This window comes from Cebus imitator, unplaced genomic scaffold (assembly GCF_001604975.1).
Source record: "Cebus imitator isolate Cc_AM_T3 unplaced genomic scaffold, Cebus_imitator-1.0 Scaffold181, whole genome shotgun sequence".
In the NCBI taxonomy this organism is placed as follows: domain Eukaryota; kingdom Metazoa; phylum Chordata; class Mammalia; order Primates; family Cebidae; genus Cebus; species Cebus imitator.
In genome coordinates, this window is record NW_016107496.1 from 1,804,403 (window position 1) to 1,823,998 (window position 19,596).

At 54.8% G+C, this 19,596-nt stretch overlaps 2 protein-coding genes across 3 annotated transcripts in view; both read left to right on the forward strand.

The window, feature by feature from the left end:
* The window catches only part of AQP5 (aquaporin 5), a 3,876-nt gene extending 2,265 nt beyond the window's left edge, over nt 1-1,611 (forward strand). The window contains exons 3-4 of the mRNA XM_017545803.2: nt 14-97; nt 910-1,611. Coding sequence (XP_017401292.2) covers nt 14-97; nt 910-1,095 — 270 coding nt within the window. The 3' untranslated portion in view covers nt 1,096-1,611. The remainder of the gene's footprint in view (nt 1-13; nt 98-909) is intronic.
* Nucleotides 1,612-7,669: 6,058 nt separating this feature from the next.
* AQP6 (aquaporin 6) lies at nt 7,670-11,727 on the forward strand. Of its 2 annotated transcripts, XM_017545805.2 has the most exons (5): nt 7,674-8,658; nt 9,114-9,706; nt 10,115-10,273; nt 10,537-10,617; nt 11,299-11,727. In XM_017545805.2, exons 2-5 carry the CDS (start codon nt 9,305-9,307, stop codon nt 11,515-11,517), a joined length of 861 nt encoding a protein of 286 aa, XP_017401294.1. In that variant the 5' UTR covers nt 7,674-8,658; nt 9,114-9,304; the 3' UTR covers nt 11,518-11,727. The 2 variants fall into 2 exon arrangements, with proteins under 2 accessions (XP_037600625.1, XP_017401294.1); XM_037744697.1 differs by lacking the exon at nt 10,537-10,617 and having other exon boundaries at nt 7,670-8,658; nt 11,299-11,518.
* The last annotated feature ends 7,869 nt before the right edge of the window (nt 11,728-19,596 follow it).

The following is a 19,596-nucleotide window of genomic DNA, read 5'->3' on the forward strand; positions in this document are numbered from 1 at the left end:
TGTCTCTGTCCAGATCTACTTCACTGGCTGCTCCATGAACCCAGCCCGCTCTTTCGGCCCTGCAGTGGTTATGAATCGGTTCAGCCGAGCTCACTGGGTGAGTCTGTCCCCTCCCCTGTCTCCCCAGAAATGAGCTCCTGGAGGCCCAGCAGTGGCAGCTCAGAGCTCACCAGGCCTTTTGGATGCTGTGGGCCCAGAGCTTGGGGGTGGGCCAGGGAGGGTTGTTGAGAGAGCAAGGGACACAGTAGGGGATGGGATTCAGCCAGAGGGGCAGAGGTGGCTTTGTATGCCCTGCAGACTGGGGACAGGGAGTATCAGTGTCTGTCCCCTTAGAGAAGAGGCTCTGTACTGAACCTAGAGGTGCAGGGGGCTCTGTGTCAATTCCCTTAAGCATCTATCTGGTGTCTGTCCCTCTGGGCATCTGTGTGCTGGTCCTCTCTGATGTTTTACTGATCTGTCCCTGTTGAGGCGGTTGGGAGAGTCTTCCTGTGGGTCTGTCCCTGTGGACAGTCTGTCTGCCACCTCCTTTGAGAGCTCATGGTTACTCTCTCCAGGGTCTGTTTCTATCCCTATGTGGAGGGGAGAGGCGCTCTGTTCATCTCTCTGAGGACCCACGTGTCCCCTCTGAAGGTTTATTTGTTTCTCTTTAGGGTGTGGTTGGAGGGGGCCTGTCCCTCTGGGAATCCGTCTGCCTTCTTTGAGGCTCTGGGTGTCTGGGGTCCATGTCTCTGTCCCTGGGAGTGGTGTGCCAGTATATCCATCCCTGAGGTGGGAGGAAAGCTTTCTCCCTGGAGGTCTGCATGTCTGTCTCCTCCTGGGGTCCACAGGTCTGTCCTCGGTGGGGTATGAGGGTGTCTCATCTCTGAGGTCTGGAGCTCAGCGCACTGAACCCTGCCCTGTCTCCACCAGGTTTTCTGGGTAGGGCCCATTGTGGGGGCGGTCCTGGCTGCCATCCTCTACTTCTACCTACTCTTCCCCAACTCCCTGAGCCTGGGTGAGCGTGTGGCCATCTTCAAGGGCACATATGAGCCCGACGAGGACTGGGAGGAGCAGCGGGAGGAGCGCAAGAAGACCATGGAACTGACCGCCCGCTGACCAGCGGCAGGCAGGGGCCAGCCCCTCAGCCCCTGAGCCAAGGTGGGGGGAAAGAAAAAGTATCTAACACAACGCTTCCTTTTGGCACAAACGGTCCTCTTGGCTGGGGAGGAGGTGCTGGCCCCCCTGGCTGCACAGTTAGAGAGGGGAGAAGGAACCCATGATGGGACTCCTGGGGTAGGGGCCAGGGGCTGGGGTCTGCTGGGGACGGGTCTGAGGTCTGGGAGAGGCCAGACCTCAGAGATTGTGAACGCAGTGCCAAGCTCATAGACTGCAAGGGCCAGGCCACAAAAGGGTGAGCCTGCAGCCTGCCTCCCCCACCTTCCCCAACCCCTCCTCAAGAGCCGAAGGGATCCCAGCCCCTAGGTGGGCAGAGGCAGACACTCCCCAGAGCTCCTTAGGAAGAAGACACACTGGTTCATTGAATGCTGCCTTATTTATTTCTGGTTAGGATGCATGGTGTGGGGCTGCTGGTGTTTGGAGTGGGGGCTTCCCAATAAATCACTGATACATTCTACCTCTGTCTCTCCCCAGAGCTCCTTGAGACACTCTGGCCCATTTTCTCTCCTCTTTGTCATCCCACATCCTCCACCACGATCTCTACAGGGTACCAGGGGACCCCAGGACAAGTGCTCTGTGGGAAGAAAGGGAGGCACAGGCCAGGGGAGGCCCAGAGAATCAGAGAGATGGGGACAGAGCAGGAGAGACCGAGCAAGAGAAGATCGAATATCAAAATAGATCTAGAGGCCAGGAAGGAGGGTCCTCACTGCAGTCACTCTCCACCCCTCCCCCTCAGCCATGTCAAGTCCCGCCACTTTAGGAGGGCTGGGCTGACACTCGAGGGCAGTGCCAGGGTGTGACAGGCAGAGTGGAGGAGGAGTGAGTCAACTGCAGCCCCTCGAGATGCCAAGGGGGTGACCAGCCAGGTTCCGTCGCAGCCCTGGGCTCCTTTCTCTGCACCTTGATGATTCAAAAAGGTGCCCTGTTGGGAGCCTGTACTCAGAGGGAGCATCCCTCTGGCACCCCCAGAAGCCACATGTGGCCCAGCTCTTTTCCAGGGCTTCTCTCTCCTGCCTCTGCCCACCAGTGTCCCCACCGTCCTCTCCTCTGGGCCTGGAGCTCTGCCCTAGCCTGCTCTTGTCCCGCTGACACTGACACTCTTTAGGTAAACTCCTTAAGCTCTCAGGGCCTCCATCTCTTCATCTGTAAAGTGGGGATAAAATGTCACTTTCCTCACAAGGTAGTTGTGGGGACCGAATGAGGCCATTCGATGCCCCGGCCTGGCCAGCTTTCTGTGCGGCAAAGGTAGAAGTCACACAGTGAACAGCTCCGCACAGCCCAGCTTCGCAGTGAGCCCAGCCTGGAGTCGGGTAACCCACATTCCAATCTGGCTGCGCAACTTGGGGCAACATAAGCTCTCTGAGCTGTAGGGACCTCATCTGCAAAACAGCCACACTTTTCCCAACCTGATGCGCCGGAGGAGAAAATGAGACCATGCCTGGAGGTAAACCGCTTGTGCAAACGGCCAGGCACCTTGGAGTGCTCATTAAAGTCGTGTGAAAAGAAACCCGCACGTACCTGCCTCATCTGGGGTCCCAGCCACATGCTTCTGCCCTCCTAGGGGTGTCTGGACCTGAGCGCCTGTCCAGCGGGGCCGGGAAACGGACTAGAAGGGGTGGGGGAAGCTGTAGGTTTGGGCAGCGGAGGGCCAGCCCCCAGGGCCGGGGTGAGGAGCGGCAGACCCCCCAGACTCCTCCACACTTAGAGTCTAAGCATCTACAAGTGGGAGCTCAGCCACTCATGCCCGGGCAGGAGGCTTGCAGTAAACAGCACGTGGCAGTGCGTGTGAGAACCCCGGGAGCCCAGGGAAGGAGCCGCCCCCACCCACTGCGCCCCCCTTCCCACTTCTTCCAACCTGCCCCAGGCTGGGGGAGCCGGGCTGCAAGTGCCAGCTCTGGCCAGCAGGGGGCGACCTCGTCCACCGAATCTACAGCGTGGCGCTTCCTCGACCACAAGTCCTGGGTCTGGGCTCCAGCCAGATGGGGGTGGGGTGGAGAACACAGGGAGTCCTTCAGACTTGGGTCCCCTGGGGCCACCTTGAGGCATCCTATCCCAATGCAACCCCGCCCGACTATCCCGGAGGGGCGCAGAAGAGAGGGGAGCCCTTCTCCGCTCAGTCTCCAGGAGACAGGTACAGACACAGCCATGACCGGGAGGCTGGGCTCTCCCTCCAGCCCAGTGGGGACCACAACAGGGTGGACGGTGGACTCTTAGGAGACAGACCTGCGGGTGTGGGCGAGGCACCCAGTCAGAGGGGGCTACTGGCCCTGAGCTTCCTGCAGGTTGCCTCGCCCGGCCCTCGAGCGAGCGTCCAGCTAGGGCTTGGGGCTGACCAGCGCCGTTGTTGGGCGGTGTGGCCAGCAGGGGTCGCTGTGTCCTCGTGTCGGCTCTTGGAGGAGCGGCAGGTCTGCGGGTTCACAAAGCCCCGTGCACACACGCGTACACGCACACACTGACCCCACACAGCTCCGGGGCTCCTACACACTGACCTTATCATACCCGAGGGCTGCATCTTCCGGGTGTGTGGGTCCCTTTCCCTGTGCACGCTCACTCGAGTGTGCAGAGCACATCAGCCCTCCTCCAGCATTCGCCCACAGCGCCACCGCGGGCCCTGACCTATGATCCTGGCTCCGCGGATTCTTATGCAAGCACACACATCACCTCTGCTGCACCTAAAGATGGAACCCAGGGAGAGTCTGGATTCTCCTGTGGGAGGCTCCCTTCCCCTTTCTCCCCCTCTTCGTCTCCCCGGGGGCTGCCAGTTCTCACCAGCTGGGAGGTGGACAAGTTGATTTGGGGACAGATGGAAGAGGCCTGGGAGGAGAGGTGGAGAGCAGACAGAGGGCTGGCTGTTGAGATGGGTGGACAGGAGGAAGGACGACTGGGAGGACTGGGTCTCTCTGCTCCTCTTGGCCTCAGCTTCCTCCTTCATCATGTGTGGATGAGGACATCAGACCTCCTGACCTTTCCAGGTTTTGTGTGGTGAAATGATGCATCGGAAGTCACCTGGAATCCCTTCCCCATCAATTTGTGTTCTCCCTCCTCCTTTCTCCCGGTACCTTCCTCCTTCCCCTCCCATTTCCCCCCTTAGCTTCCCCAGTCTCTGATAGGACCTCAGTCAGGGCTGCATGGACAGGCAGCCCTAGACAGCCAGATACAGAGCCTTGGCAAAAGGGTTTTGAGCATGAGTGAGCTTAGAGCTTGGGACTAGAGCCCAGCGCTGGCTGGGTCCTGGCAGGTGCTGGTCAGGGCAGGAAGCCAGGCCTGAAGCAAGCCCTGATCAATGCCCACCTGGCCTCAGGAGGTGAAAGGCCTTGCTCCAGGCCAGGCAGAGGTCAGGAGGTTCAGCCCCAGGCTAGCTGGGGACAAGGGCTGCCGCTGCACTTAACACTGTCAGGCTCCAGGGCCCAGGGCAGGTGCTAAGGTGCCTGTCCTGGAACAGCCGTGCAGCCCTGTCCCCACAGCTGTGTCACGGCAGGGGCGGGAAGCTGCAACCCTAATCATTCACATTTTCTGTATGGATGCCCTCTCCTAGGTGTCAGCACATTTACTGTAACTACGCCCGGGGCAGAGGGAACTGTTAGCATCATCCCCATTGTGAAAATGAGGATCTTGAGGTTAAGCTACTGCTTGAGCTGTTGCACACATGGCAGTTCACAGTGCTTTCACCCGCTGCCTCAGCAGCTCTCGACAGAGACACGTTACTGCCACTTGGCACCCGTTTAACAAGGGTAGACACTGAGGCTCGGTCAGATGAAAGGACTGGTAAGTGCCTGTCCACCAAGCTCTCTACTGGTCCCATCCGAGGTAAGCGAAGGAGACAAATGCCCTTGAAGTACTTGGGACAGCCCCCAGCTAGGGACCCCCCCCCATGCCAGGGAGGAACTTTGCCCACGCTACCCCCACAGCCATACCCTGTCATCCCTCAAGCATTTCTTGAATGAGTCCTCTATGTTGGACAGGGATGGAGTCTGTGCTGGAACAGTGGAGGCATTGAGGAGGCCGAGGCCACAACCAGCCCCTGGCTTTGTTCAAGCCCTGCTTCTCTAAGAAGCTTGCCCTGATTCTGCCGGAGAGGGAAATCAGGGCAGTCTTCACAGAGGAATTGCACTTGAGCAAAGTCTTGAGAGACAAAAAGGAGAGGCATCCAAACTCCACAGCAAACAGCTCGTTCTGGGGAACTAGGTTTGGCCTGGATGGAGTAGAGGGTGCAGGGTGGGCAGTGGCAGGGGAGCCTTCCTTGGACGTTAAACATGGGTATTCAGACCTGAGCCTGAGGCAGTGGGGAGCCATTGAAAGTTTTTGAGCAAAGGAGTAACATGATGAGCTTTGCATTTTGGAAGGATCTCTCTGACAGTGAGTGGAGAGCCGCGTGGAAGGGCACAGATGTGGAGTGTAGTCTGAGGGCCCAGGAAGGAGGCCGATGCAGTCATCCTGGAGAGATGATAAGGCTGCACTGGGCCAGTGGCAAGGGGGGATGGAAAGAGGTGTCACATGTGAGAGAGATCTACCAGGAACCCGGTCAGCTGTTTGCCGTGGGCTGGGGAAGGCGAGGCACTGGATAATTTCTGTGTTCTGGCCTCGGCAACTGAGTAAGAGCAGGGTGAAGAGGAGCAGGCTGGAGGGTCCAGTGAGAGGTGAGTGGGTCTGGAGTTCAGGAGAAAGGTCTGGACCAGAGGCAGTGCTGAGAGTCAACAGGGTGCGCAGGCCACAGGTGGGAGCAGGACTGCCCAGGCACACTCATCAGGAGTGACGAGGCCTGGGCTTGAGGATCAGCAGAAGAGGAGCCAGCCACAGAGGCAGAGATGCCCTCACAGAGGTGGGGGTACAGCCAGGAGATACCTGTGCCTCAAAGGCTGGGAAAAAGAGGCTTCAGGAGGGAGAGGGCCGGCAGCCCGTGCGCCACAGCGGGCTGGAGAGGAGGTCGTGCTGCCTTTCGCCAGAGCAGTTTCAGTAGCGGGGGCCAGGGGCTACTGGGTAGTGGACAGGTGACTGGAACCCTGACTCCAAACTATCATCTTCCACTGCTCCGCGACTACACAGGCACATTTATAGGGAAGAAGTCAGGAGAGGTGGAGGTCTGAAAGCTACAGGTGAGAGTGGGAATGGCCAAGAGAGGGCCCCAGTCACTCAAGGGAGCCAGAAGTCCAAGGAGGGTCTCCCGACCCCGACTTGTACGCCTCTACTTCAAGGCCACAGGGCAGCTGGTGAGGGCATGGGGCGGCTTCAGGGGAGTTTGGCTGGGAGGAAGGACGGGAAGAAGTCTTGCCTGGTAGGTTGGCTTTCTAGGTTGGGTGGGAGGCAAGGTTGGGTGCTCTGCTAAGAGAAAGCCAGAGTGAGCCGAGTACTTGAAGAGAGTGGGGGAGGTTTAAAGAATGGGGGAGAGCTACGGAAGGATTGCTGAGCAGAGCTGCGATCCCCACTGGGGCCAGAGACCGTGAGCTTGTCATGGCAGCAGTCTGCGCGGCTGGGCGAGTTTCTCCAGCAGTGCTCAGCAGTGCAGATGCAGGGCAGAGAGCCGTGGAAGAGAATGAGAACAGACACACGCAGCAGGGACGGGGCGGAGAGGACAGGGAGCCAGGACAGTGGGATGCTGGCAAAAGCCTGCTCAGGGTGAGATCCCAGGGGTTCCCTGGAGAGGACAGGGTGAAGCTGAGACAGCGGGGAGAACAGGAGGGAATGGGTGAGGAATTTTACTGGGACTCAGACAGGGATTGGGGAGGAATAGAGCCTGGGATCCAGTTGAGATGTTTCTCTTGAAAATATCAGAAGGCCCAGTCCCAGGAGGGGAAGGTCTGAGGCTGAAATAGAGCAGACATAGTCATCTGACCCAGGAAGTCAAGAAGTTTTTTTTGTTTTGTTTTGTTTTTTTAATTTAATATGGAGTTTTGCTCTTGTTGCCCAGGCTGGAGTGCAGTGGCATGATCTCGGCTCACCCTCACCGCAACCTCCACCTCCTGGTTCAATCAATTCTCCTGCCTCAGCCTCCTGAGTGGCTGGGATTACAGGCGCCTGCCACCATATCCGGCTAATTTTGTATTTTTAGTGGAGCCGGGGTTTCTCTACATTGGTCAGGTTGGTCTCAAACTCCCAATCTCAGGTGATCCGCCCGCCTCGGCCTCCCAAAGTGTTGGGATTACAGGCATGAGCCACTGCGCCCAGCAAGAAGTTTTTATTCATTCATTCAACAAATATTTATTGGGCATTTACTGTGCCAATCTCTGTGCAAGACACTGCATGTAGGGGTGAACAAAACTTGGTTCCTGACCCGTAAGGCCTCCCCGCCTTGCCTCACTGGGAAGACACATTCACACCATGACAGCACCCTGTGGTGACTGCAGTGTGGGAGAATGCCAACGTATGGTGGGAGCACGCAGAGGGGTACCCACCCAGGAAAGGAGCAAGCAACGTCAAAGCTGAGCCTTTGGGGTGGGAGTTACCCAAGCAAACGGAGTGCAAGGGGTCTCCAAGAAGAGGAGTGTTCTCCAAGGAGAGGTCAGCAGGAGTATGCATTTGGTAAAACCTGAGGGTAACAGAGTGGGAAGAGGCAAGGCAGAGCAGCAGGGTCCCTGAAGGCAGGCACCAGCTTCCAGAGGGACGGGAGGCTTGGAAGGGATGTTAGCAGGGGAGCAGCATGATCAAATTTGCATTTCAGCACTCAGGCTGCAGTATGGAAAATTGATTGGAGCGGAGCAAGGGAGCAGACAGAGGCTGGTTAAAGGCTGCAGGGGGGCAGGGGTGGCAAAAAGAGGGCACAGTCAAGAGATATTTAGGATTCAAAATCAGCAGGACTTGATGCTTCTCCTGGATGGGGGAAGGAGGGAGAAAAGGGTCAAGGATGCTTCTCAGATGCCACCAGCTGAGCTGGAGAAAACAAGAGGAGCACATAGGGGGTTTGTGGGGGGTGCCGCCAGGAGAGAGGGGGATCTCATCTTGAGACAGATTGTGTTTGAGGAGGCTGAGAACAACCAGGAGACATCTGTGGGCAGGTACATACGCCAGGGATGAGGTCAGGGCACCCAGCTGTGGTTCAGAGGGGAAGATTATTATTTTAACAGCTTGACAGACTCTTCTTAGGAATACTTTTGTTTGAGAAAGTACCTTGCTATCTGCTAGGGTTAAAAAGGGAAACCTAGGGCATGGATGACCATAGGGCCAGTGCAACCACAAAAATGGTTACATTGCCTTGTGAGAGAAAAGAGTGAAATCTCTTTGGCCCTGAGAGGAGGAGAGCAGAGAGGGAGGGGCAGAGAAGGGAGGGGAGCGTGGGGGAGGGCAGAGAGGCAGGAGGAAGTGAGTGAAGGGCCAGTGGAAATTCCCACTGGTGGACAGCAGAGGTGGACAGCAGAGGTTTCCACTGGTGTGACCTGTGTGGCCTTGTGTGATCCAACGCAGTTTGAGTCCCTGTGGAATAAACCCCTTCTCCACCTGCCCCTCTGTACCCCTACAGGCCGCAGTGTCCAGTGTCCTTGGTAAAGTCGACTCTATTCACACCTGCATTCTGTGAGTGTGGGCATAGGTGGGAGTGGGGGAGAGGACTTACTTTCACATCTGGGTTCACAGGCACAGCATGGTGCCCATCTAGAAGCAAAGCCTAGACATGGAGAGGGCCAGACGAACAGGACCTGGGAATGCACAGGACCCCCCAAAGTAGGCCTTGGACTTGGGGATCTGAGTGATCTTACTTTATCTCACTGACATTGGAACAGGAGCACTCTGAAATCCCGTGACCCCTGCTGCCCTACACCTGTGACCCTCAGGCTAGACCTCGGCCTAGCCGAGTCAGGCCCAGCCCATCCTAGAAATCCTCCTAGGAAGTTCCAGCTCAGTGCCCAGAGACACCCCCACATTCCACCCCATCAGGTGAGCTCAGGCTGGAGCAGGCATGTGAGCAACACCCCTCACACCGCCCCCCCACACACACTCACACGTAACCCCATCCGCCTGCTCCCTGCCAGTCTGACCAGCACATTCCTGGGGACACCAACGTGCTGGTAGAGCTGCAGGTGGGAGCCAGAAAAGCCTCCACAGAGAGCAAAAGCCAGGGTCAGCCAGAGACAGGAGACCGGAAGAGACAGAGGAGATCCAAGACCAGAGGAGCAGAGAAGAGGCCCCAGAGCAAAGCAGGAAAGAGCCAAGGCACCAGGACATGGATGCAGCGGAGCCAGGCGGCCGCAGCTGGGCCAGCACGTTGGTGTGCAGGCTTTGGAAAGCCATCAGCAGGGCACTGTTTGCAGAGTTCCTGGCCACAGGGCTGTATGTGTTCTTTGGCGTGGGCTCTGTCATGCGCTGGCCCACAGCGCTTCCTTCCGTGCTGCAGATCGCCATCACCTTCAACCTGGTCACTGCCATGGCTGTGCAGGTCACCTGGAAGGCCAGCGGGGCCCACGCCAACCCCGCCGTGACGCTGGCCTTCCTCGTAGGCTCCCACATCTCTCTGCCCCGAGCTGTGGCCTATGTGGCTGCCCAGCTGGTTGGGGCCACGGTGGGGGCTGCTCTGCTGTACGGGGTCATGCCGGGAGACATCCGAGAGACCCTTGGGATTAATGTGGTAGGTGCAAGGAGGGGAACCCCTGGAGGGCGGGGAGGCGGGAAGGCGCACAGGTGGTGAAGGCAGAGGCCAGAACGGAGGCGGAGGCGAGGGAGCAGAGGAGGAAACGAGTTGGCTGCACTGGCCCGGGGCTGGGCCCCAGGACCCAGAGGACTGAGCCTTGACCTCCTGAACCACAGGCCAGCCAGCCCCCTGGTGGGGTGGGAGGAGGGCCACTCACTTCTGCAAGGGCAAGGGTCCAGAGCAGATATGGACCCCGCTGCACAGACCTCTTGAAGTCCTGAAGCTGGGCGGTGGCGCGGTGTCATCCCCTACCAGCTGAGGAGACAGGCCCAGGGCCAGGGGTGTCTCTGTCTGTCTGAGGGCAGAGCCTGCCGGCGTCTGCTCCAGAGTAACTACCTCGCCCAGGTCCGGAACAGCGTTTCAAATGGCCAGGCGGTGGCCGTGGAGCTGCTTCTCACTCTGCAGCTGGTGCTCTGTGTCTTCGCTTCCACTGACAGCCGCCAGACATCCGGCTCCCCCGCCACCATGATTGGGATCTCTGTGGCACTGGGCCACCTCATTGGGGTAAGGAGCAGAGGGAACACCGTGCACATCCACACACTGGGTCTGTCCCCGGGGAAACTGTGGAACCCTGAGGCCCAGGCAGTGTCCCTCCCTGAGCCCCTTGGGCCTTGGAGCCAAAGTGGTACCCCCTGCACTCTAGGCCCAGGATGTGGCGCTACAGAGGCCGTGGCTGGCACTATGGCTCTCAGCCAGTACTCAGAAACGGTCCCCTCTCAGGCCTCCCTCAAGCCTTCTCCCACCCTGACCCCACGCTTGCTCCCCAGATCCACTTCACTGGCTGCTCCATGAACCCTGCCCGCTCCTTTGGCCCTGCCGTCATCATTGGGAAGTTCACAGTCCACTGGGTGAGGCCCTCTGCCGGCGGCCCTGGGGAAGGGAGGGAGCCTTAGCTGGCAATAGACGGTGGGGTTCACTCGCAGCGGGTCCATGCAGATGGGGAGACGGGCCCCCAGACCATTCTGAGCCTGAAGCTCAGCCTTCCCTAAGCTTCGAAGGCTAGGGCAGGTGTCCTGGCTGGGACTTCCTTTCTCTTCAGCTTCAGCTGCCCAGAGTACCCAGTGGACTGGCAAGAAATGGGCCAGGGCAGGAGCTGCAGCCTTGGCCCAGACTTTTAAGTTCTGGCTGTTTCCTTATTCGCTTTCTCCAGCTGGACCAATTTTCAAACTTGGATAAAGAAAAAGACAAACAGAAATAGACACACACACCAGCAGAGACAGAAACAGCAATAGCCGGGACTCATGGCTAAAACGGGGGAAGTGAGAGAAAAGAGGTGGGGTGGGCGAGGAGAACAGCCCGGGCCCCAGCCCCCAGCCACGGCTGCAGAGCCTGGGCTCAGCCCCAGCGAAGGCAAGGTCCCCTCACCTGGCGGGCTTGGGAAGCACAACTTGTGGTTCTCACATTTAGCACCTTAGAGACAGAGGGAGACTTGGGAGGCCAAGCCAGCACTAGGGAAGCAGGCAGAGGTCCCAGAGCTATCCTGCCATCCTGACAGCTCCCGGGTGGGGTGACCACGTCCTTCTCCTCAGGTCTTCTGGGTGGGGCCCCTGACGGGAGCCCTCCTGGCCTCACTGATCTACAACTTCATCCTGTTCCCCAACACCAAGACCCTGACCCAGCGGCTGGCTATCCTCACAGGCACTGCAGAGGTGGGGACAGGGAGAGGGACAGGGGTGGAGCCCCCAAAGAAGGAATCCCAGCCCCGTTCGGAAGCCGTGGAGATGGAGAGTGTGCGTGAAACAGCCTAGGCCTGGCCGCGCCCTCGGGCTCCCTGCCTTGCAGGGCCTGCCTGGAGGTTCTCCCTGGAGACGGCGGGAGGGGGAGGCTTGACCTCTTGTCCTGACCAGGTGGGCCGGAGGGGACAAGCCCTATCCCCGGCATTACATTTCTAGATAGAATCTGGGAGTAAGCCGGGCACAGTGGCTCATGCCTGTAATCCCAGCACTTTGGGAGGCCAAGAGGGGCGGATCACGAGGTCAGGAGTTTGAGACCAGCCTGCCCAACACGGTGAAACCCCGTCTACTAAAAATACAAAAATTAGCTAGGTATGGTGGCTCTCGCCTGTCAAACCAGCTAGTTGGGAGGCTGAGGCAGGAAAATAGTTTGAACTCAGGAGGTGGAGGTTGCAGTGAGCCGAGATCATGCCACCGCATTCCAGCCCAGGTGACAGAGCGAGACTCTGTCTCAAAAAAAAAAAAAGAATCTGAGAGTGAATGTGTCTCGTTCCCTCTCCCTAGGGCTTCCCCCACCGCTCTGTGGGACAGAGCAGAGGAAGGCAAGGGACTTAGGATCGCCCTCCTCCTCTCTCACCCAAGTGGACCCCTTAAGAGTCCTGATCTTCCAGATGCCCGAGTCTTGGGGGAGAAAGAAATGAGAGCCCAGACAGCCACTCTGCTTAGACATGGGAGCTACAGGGACCTCAGGAAGCCCAACTTCTTACCCACCCAGGAAACCCTTGGGGTGGAGGGGACAGGCTGTCTGGAGGAATCAGGCCCTGGGACAGCCTCTGAGCTCCTGGTGGGGGGGGATTTCTCTGCCCTTGGGTGTGGTTTTGGGGGGCAAAGTTCCTCCCTCAGACTGCGGGCTTCCTGAGGACAAAGATTGCTCTCCCAATAGATCTTCGGGTTTTTGTTTTCGTTTTTTTGAGGCAGAGGAGTGCAGTGGCACGATCTCAACTCACAGCAACCTCCACCTCCCGGGTTCAAGGGATTCTCCTGCCTCAGCCGCCCGAGTAGCTGGGATTAGAGCCGCCCGCCACCATGCCTGGCTAATTTTCATATTTTTAGTAGGGACAGGATTTCACCATGTTGACCAGGCCGGTCTTGAACTCCTGACCTCTGGTGATCCATCCACCTCGGCCTCCCAAAGTGCTGGGATTACAGGTGTAAGCCATCGCGCCTGGCCTCTCCCAATAGTTCTTTATTCCTCACTCCTCCAAATGTTCTGGAGAGGCCCCCACCCTTGAGAAGAGCTGACACAGAGAAAAACATTTTTTCAGGCTGGAAGAGGGGTGGGATAGAGGAAGGGAGGTTTGAGCCAGACAGGCCTTTCCCAGGGAAGCCTCCTCCCAGGCGTTTGCCCCAGCTCCCACCCCACAGCCCACTGGTAGGCAGGAACAATCCTTAGAGGGGAAGTGCCCATCCCAGCCATTGACTCATGACCTGGGGTCTCCTGCCTCTCTGTCAGCATTTACAGGATCCCCAAAAAGCTGTGAATAAGCCCTAAGGGTGGTAGGAACTCAGGAGTGACCCAGAAAACTGATTTGAGATTCGTTGCCTCTGAAAGACTACCGAAATCTAAATGGTTTAATATTTCAAGGCTGCTGTAGATTTATTCTGCCCACAACTTGGGGGTCCTATCTGGATCTCGGCTTCTCTGGCTATAAAATGGACACGATCCTCCTCCGAGGACTGCTGTGAAATCAAGAAATTGGAAAATACTTTTGGAAGTTAAAATACTAGAAAAACAACCCCAATAAATGATGGTTATTATTGCTGTTACTGTAATTCTTGGGTTTGAATACAATTGCTGTTGGCAATGAGAGGGAGGAGGGAAGGAGAGAGAGGAAGATGAGGGAGAGGGAGGGAAGACAGTGGGTTTTCTCTCACATCATTCATCTACTTACCAGGAACCCTGTCTCCCCTTCTCCTGGGTCTGCTGACCTTGGGAATTTGTGGGTGTGAGGGGCTGTGAGAGGGTCCTGAAATGCAGAGGCAAGCCAATAAAGTCAGTTCTCATCTCTATGACGCCCATCACCATGGTACCCTAAGATGCAGCAGCCAAATTCATATAAAAGACGGGTCCTGGCAGCTGGGCATGGTGGCTCACACCTGTAATCCCAGCACTTTGGGAGGTCAAGGTGGGTGGATCACAAGGTCAGGAGATCAAGACCACCCTGGCCAACATGGTGAAACCCCATCTCTCCTAAAATACAAAAAATTAGCCAGGCATGATAGTGCACACCTGTAATCCAAGCTGGGGAGGCTGAGGCAGGAAAATCGCTTGAACCTGGGAGGTGGAGGTTGCAGTGAGCCAAGATCATGCCACTGCCCTCCAGCCTGGAGACAGAGCAAGACTCTGTCTTAAAAAAAAAAAAAAAAAAGATGAGTCCTGTCCTGGTGCAGTGGCTCCTGCCTGTAATCCCAACACTTTGGGAGGCCAAAGTGGGAGGATCGCTTGAGGCCAGGAGTTCGAGACCATCCTGGGCAGCATGGTGAGACTCCATCTCTATTATTTAAAATGAAAAATTAAAATACAAACAAAAGATAGATCCTTTTTAGTGATATCTCCTGAGGGACTGGGGATGAGGGAAAGCTGCCTAAATCTTCAAGGGCAGCATGACAGACCCAGCCTGTGGCCAGTGCAGCAGCTGAATCACTGGTGCTCATTGCCCCAGTGGCTGTGCTCAGCGTTCTGTAATATCAGTGCAGATACCACTCACATCCCTCCAAGCCGGGCCCCACTCATCCATCTTCGCAATCTTTCAGAACCCAAGACTGCCTGTGCCCTTTTATGAGCAGGGACAGCTGAGTGTCTATCTGTATGCATGCATGTATGAGAGCGTATGTGTATGCAGAGGACATGATTGGCTTGCTAAAGGTCATCTGGGTCTGGAGCATGAACACTTAAGGTGTCCCCAGCTCCCAGTTTAGAATTTTCCAAAACAGAGCTCCAGAGGGTCTCATACAAGCTGCAGTCCCAGGAAGGAAGGAAACGGAAACTAGAGGGATAGGGGTGTGGAGCTCCCTTAAGCTCCTTGACAAATCATCACTGCTTTTTGTACCCAGAGCCAAGCATACACTGGGTGCTCAATATAAGTTTGATGAATGAATAAGGCTGGGCAGCCGGGGAGGGAGGGGAAGCAGTAATAGATCAAGAGGAGAAATTTTCAGGAGTTACAGCTCCAAATAAGCCCGTATGACAAGAGCTGAGAAGCCTATGCTTCCAGGTAGGGGCTGGGGAGAGGCTGCATCACCAGACATATGCTGTTCCACCCACAATTTCAGAGCAGTCTTCACAACGCCTGTCCCAGGAACTTACAGGCCAAAAACCCGGGGGGGGGGGGGTGTTGCTTGAAGAGGAAGCTGGGGGGCTATTTTCACCAACAGTTCTTCAAAGCAGTTCTCTATCAGGACAGAGCAGGAGGAAATAAGGTTCCTGAGAAGTGGGGAATTAGGTTAGCCTCTAAGAGCATCCAAGGTTAGACGTGGAAGTAACCAAAGGCTTGCTTCCCCTCCTCTGGAGCCGTTTAATAGGACAGCAGGCCATCTGTTTGGATGAGGGAAGGGCTGGCCTTTGGGGAGCTGAATCTCAGTGGCTCCAGCTGGGGGAAGCAGGCTTCATTGGCCTAGCCCCTGGGCCTGGGTGGGAGCAGGGGACATGGGGAGGACAGAGACCCAACCAGGCCAGCCCTGGGTGTGCATTCCCTTCCTCCTCTTTGTCAGGGAAGTTTTTAATTAATGGTGTGTAATCTGATCTGACCCTTCTCCCTGCTGAGCACTGCCTTCAATCAGTGGAGCCATCTGCAATTGCAATTCATAATTCTCCGAAAAGGGAGGGGGACTCGGGCCGGGTGCCTTGGTGATTAATACAATTAGCCTTTTATGTGGATGATTGTCTTAGCAGGAGCAGATGATGCTGTGCTGGGAGCCTAGGCGGTCGCCTCCCGATTGGCTGGCGGGAGGCCCCTCTCTGCTTCCCACCCCCACTGCACATCTTTAACCTGCTACCTCCAGGTATAAAGAGGACAGGCCTCATCTGGGGCCATACTGTGCAAGGAGGAAAGGCCAGGAACGGGTTAGGCTCTGAGCCACATTGGCCTCCTAGGACCAAAGGAAGAGCAGAGTCACACAAAGATCTGGGCACTTTCACTTTCCAAAGAAAACCACTTTCACCTAAAGGATTGTGTGGGCCAAAGTTTAAAAAAAAAAAAAAAAAACCCACATAAACGTAGACTAGAGGTTGACAGGGTTTAAATACAGGCTCAGGCACTTACCAGCTGTGTGCACTTGGGCAAGCTACTTAAGGATCCTGAGCTTCACTTTCCTCATCTGGAAGATGGAGTACAGTCCAAAGGGCACTGGAAGAGCTACATGAGATGTGTGTGTGTTTTGCACCATGCCGGACGGTGCAGTCAGATCTCAATCAGTGGCAGCTATTTTTACCACCACCGTCATCATGGTAGATGGCATTCTGTCTACCATGAGTTCAGCTACTTCCCTTGCAGTTTCTAATGAGGCCTGGGCTATTACTGAAGAAGGGATCACATCCTTCCTATACCCCAGGCTTAGCTTGAGCTGAGGGGGGAGAGGGAGAGGGAAAGTATATGCATGTGTTTGGGGGAAAGGTGGAATCACAGAAGAGGAGACAAGAATTATAGGAATTAAACAAACACAAGAAAGAGTCCGGGCTCTGTGGTTTAAACCTGTAATCACAGGACTTTGGGAGGCCGAGGCAGGTGAATCACTTGAGGCTTGGAGTTTGAGACTATCCTGGCCAACATGGTGAAACTCCATCTTTACTAAAAATACAAAAATTAACTGGGTATGGTGGCACATGCCTGTAATCCCAGCTACTCAGGAGGCTGAGGCAGGAGAATTGCTTGAACCTTGGAGGCAGAGGTTGCAGTGAGCCGAGATCACGCCACTGCACTCCAGCCTGGCAACAGAGCAAGACTCAATCTCAAAAAAAAAGAGAAATAAGGGCCTTCTCAATGGAGAAGGGGAGCTATGAAGTGATCACACTGGGAGGGTTGGGAGATTCCGGGAATCGGGGCAAGAAGTCTGGGTGGGGTGAAAAGAAGCAGAGCTTTGAAGATTTGGAATTTCACATGAAAGCTAAGTAAACAAAAAGGGAGCTGACATCAGAGCTGAGAGTTAAAGGGGCAGGACAGACCAAAATCACTGTGATCGATAATGAGGTCAAGTGATCTGAAGAAAGCCAATCTGGGTTTTGACGGGAGACTCCGCCCGGTCGGGTCAGGGGAGGGGATCAGCTCAGTCCCTCCAGCCCCACAGTGCTGTTATCCATGACTCAGAGCAGCACCAGGGAGTGCAGGAAACAGGCCCAAGGAGAAGAGCTTGATTCTTGATATTAGGAGGGATCTTAACCCACAGCTTAGTGCCATGCCCTCTCAATGTCAGAGAGGAAGATGGGGAGGGAAGAAGGGAGGGAAGAAGTTAAAGGCTAATCAAGATGAAGCATCCGGCCAAGCTGTGACCTCTCTGGGCAGCTGTGGCAGGGGGTCGGCACAGCTAAGATCTGTAATCACTTCTCAGGGAGAGGCAGCTACACTGCAGCGCAGTCACGTATTTAGCAAAAGCTGGGGAGGCAGGGCATGGTTAGTGAATGGGATTTATGGGAGTGGGGAGTCCAATAGCACTAATTAATAGGCTGCAGTTAATTAGCGGAAAAGGGGGAAATGAAAAACAATGTTTCAGAGCTCCAATTAAAACCAATAAAGGGGCAGCTATTGCCAGAGCTGCAGGTGGAGGAGGCCAGAGACAGAAGCAGGGATGAACAATCCCTACTTCACCCCATGGACAGATGAAACAAGGTCCAGCCAGGCCAGGGAGTGGCAGGCGAGGTCTCACTAACGCAGGCCTCCATAACAACTATTTCAGTATTGACTGCATGATTAAGTTAAATATTAAAAGCTGAGAGAGCCAGTGCCCACATACAAAGGCTGGAATATAACAAACGCCCACAAGAGTTTTGCCTGGGCCTTTCCTGGGTCTTAAAGCATTACAAGGTAATGAAGGAATACTTAACAGGACTCATTTAGGATTAAACAAGTTTACTGGGGGTCTGAAGGAACTCCCCAAACCTCCATGATTTAGCAGAATACAAGATAAGGGTAATCACCCCAGCACCTGGACCCATTTAGATTAAATAAATTTACTGAGTTTCCAGAGGAAGGTCTTCAGGACTCAAACCTTAGTTATAGATTAAAAGAAGTTATGTCTTTGGATGAATGCACACTTACACATAGACATCTGGCTTAGAAGGTATAGAACTCTAAGGGCCAGGCACAGTGGCTCAGGCCTGTAATCCCAGCACTTTGGGAGGCCGAGATGGGCGGATCACAAGGTCAGGAGTTCAAGACCAGCCTGATCAATATGGTGAAACCCAGATTCTTCTAAAAATATAAAAATTGGCTGGACGTGGTGGCACGCCCTGTAGTCCCAGCTACTTGGGAGGCTGAGGCAGGAAAATTGCTTTAGCCCAGGAGGCAGAGGTTGCAATGAGCCGAGATCACGCCACTGCACTCCAGCCTGGGTGACAGAGTGAGACTCCATCTCGAAAAAAAAAAAAAAAAAAGAAGAAGAAGAAGGTATATAGAAGCTCTGGGAACTTTGTAATTTTGAGTTGCTCTGCTGATAAATTCCAGGCCTTCTCCCTGTAACCAGTTATAGATATAAAAACTCCTTTCTCTCCCAGTTCACCTGCATCTCGTTATAGGGCCACGAAAATAAGCATCCCGATCCTCAGTTTGGTCTGAGAATAAAGGCCCAGCCTGTGGTGAGGGAAGAGGCCGGGACAGCAGTCAGAGGCGTCTGGTTCTGGAGCAGAAGGCTGGAGGGGCGTCCTCTGTCTGGAAATACGCTTCTGTCCCTCCCTAGTGGCCTGGCGCACCCTGAGAATCAGCTCTCATGTCAGGACCTGGAGGCTCTGTGAGGTCCCCAGCACTCTGCACCACCTCTATCCTGGCAGTGAGCACCTGACTTCATAGTTATTTAAACATCTGTTTCTAACAGGAATATCTCCTTAAACAAAACATATTTTTAGTCTACTTCTCATATCAGGGCAGCATATTCCTTATCTTTACTATCTGTCCTATGAGACAGCCTTCCTTTTTTGTTGCCCCCCAAATCATGGCCTTTCAATTTCAAGAGGAAACACCTTCCTCTGATATTCTAGACTTGATGAGTAAGTTGGTCAAAGAATTGCAACACACACTCCAAAACCCTGCAAACAGAATGTCTAAAGCCTCTCATCTCTCATGTGTTAAAGCAGCCTGGCGCCCACCAGGGTGTTACTGTTATTTTGGTGAGATCACCACTGATTCACAGTGGCTTTCCCCTAATAGCTCTGGGGTCATGACTGGGTCCGATCTTCATCCTGCCCCACACATTGCCTGTCTGCTTCTTCATGCCATGTGTCTTGGACTAAGCCTTGGTTTCTCTGCTTTTCCTATACTATAGATTCCTTTCAGACCAGGGGGAACTTCCTGTTTGAATCTCTCTGAGGCAGGGCGTGGTGGCTCATGCCTGTAATCCCAGCACTTTGGGAGGCCGAGGTGGGCAGATTACCTGAGGTCCGGAGTTCAAGACCAGCCTGACCAACATGGAGAAACTCCAACTCTACTAAAAATACAAAATTAGCTGGGCATGGTGACACATGCCTGTAATCCCAGCTACTTGGGAGGCTGAGGCAGGAGAATCACCAGGAGGTAGAGGTTGTGGTGAGCTAAGGTCACACCATTGTACTCCAGCGTGGGCAACAAGAGCAAAACACCGTCTCAAAAAAAAAAAAAATCTCTCTTGGACCACAGCAAAGTCGCTGTTTTCTTGGCCTGCACAGCTGGTTCATCCAATAGCCTATCTCATGTGAAAAGCTAACAATTCCAACCCAAATAACATTGATTATAAGATGCACCACTATTTTATGAGCTACGGGGAAACACTGCGTTATATTAGTAAAATGCCATTGATTATTAGATGTCCCAATTCTCAGAGATCTTAACAATATATTTCCAAAGTGCATCTTTCCAATCAATGAAATGATCATTTCCTCTTCAAATCTTGGCTTTTTTTTTTTTTTTTTTG

Coding starts and splice junctions, on each gene's coding strand:
- AQP6 (XM_017545805.2), top strand. CDS start 9,305: ATGGATGCAGCGGAGCCAGGCGGCCGCAGCTGGGCCAGCACGTTGGTG. Junction 9,707..10,114: donor AGACCCTTGGGATTAATGTG/GTAGGTGCAAGG, acceptor TACCTCGCCCAG/GTCCGGAACAGCGTTTCAAA. Junction 10,274..10,536: donor CACTGGGCCACCTCATTGGG/GTAAGGAGCAGA, acceptor CTTGCTCCCCAG/ATCCACTTCACTGGCTGCTC.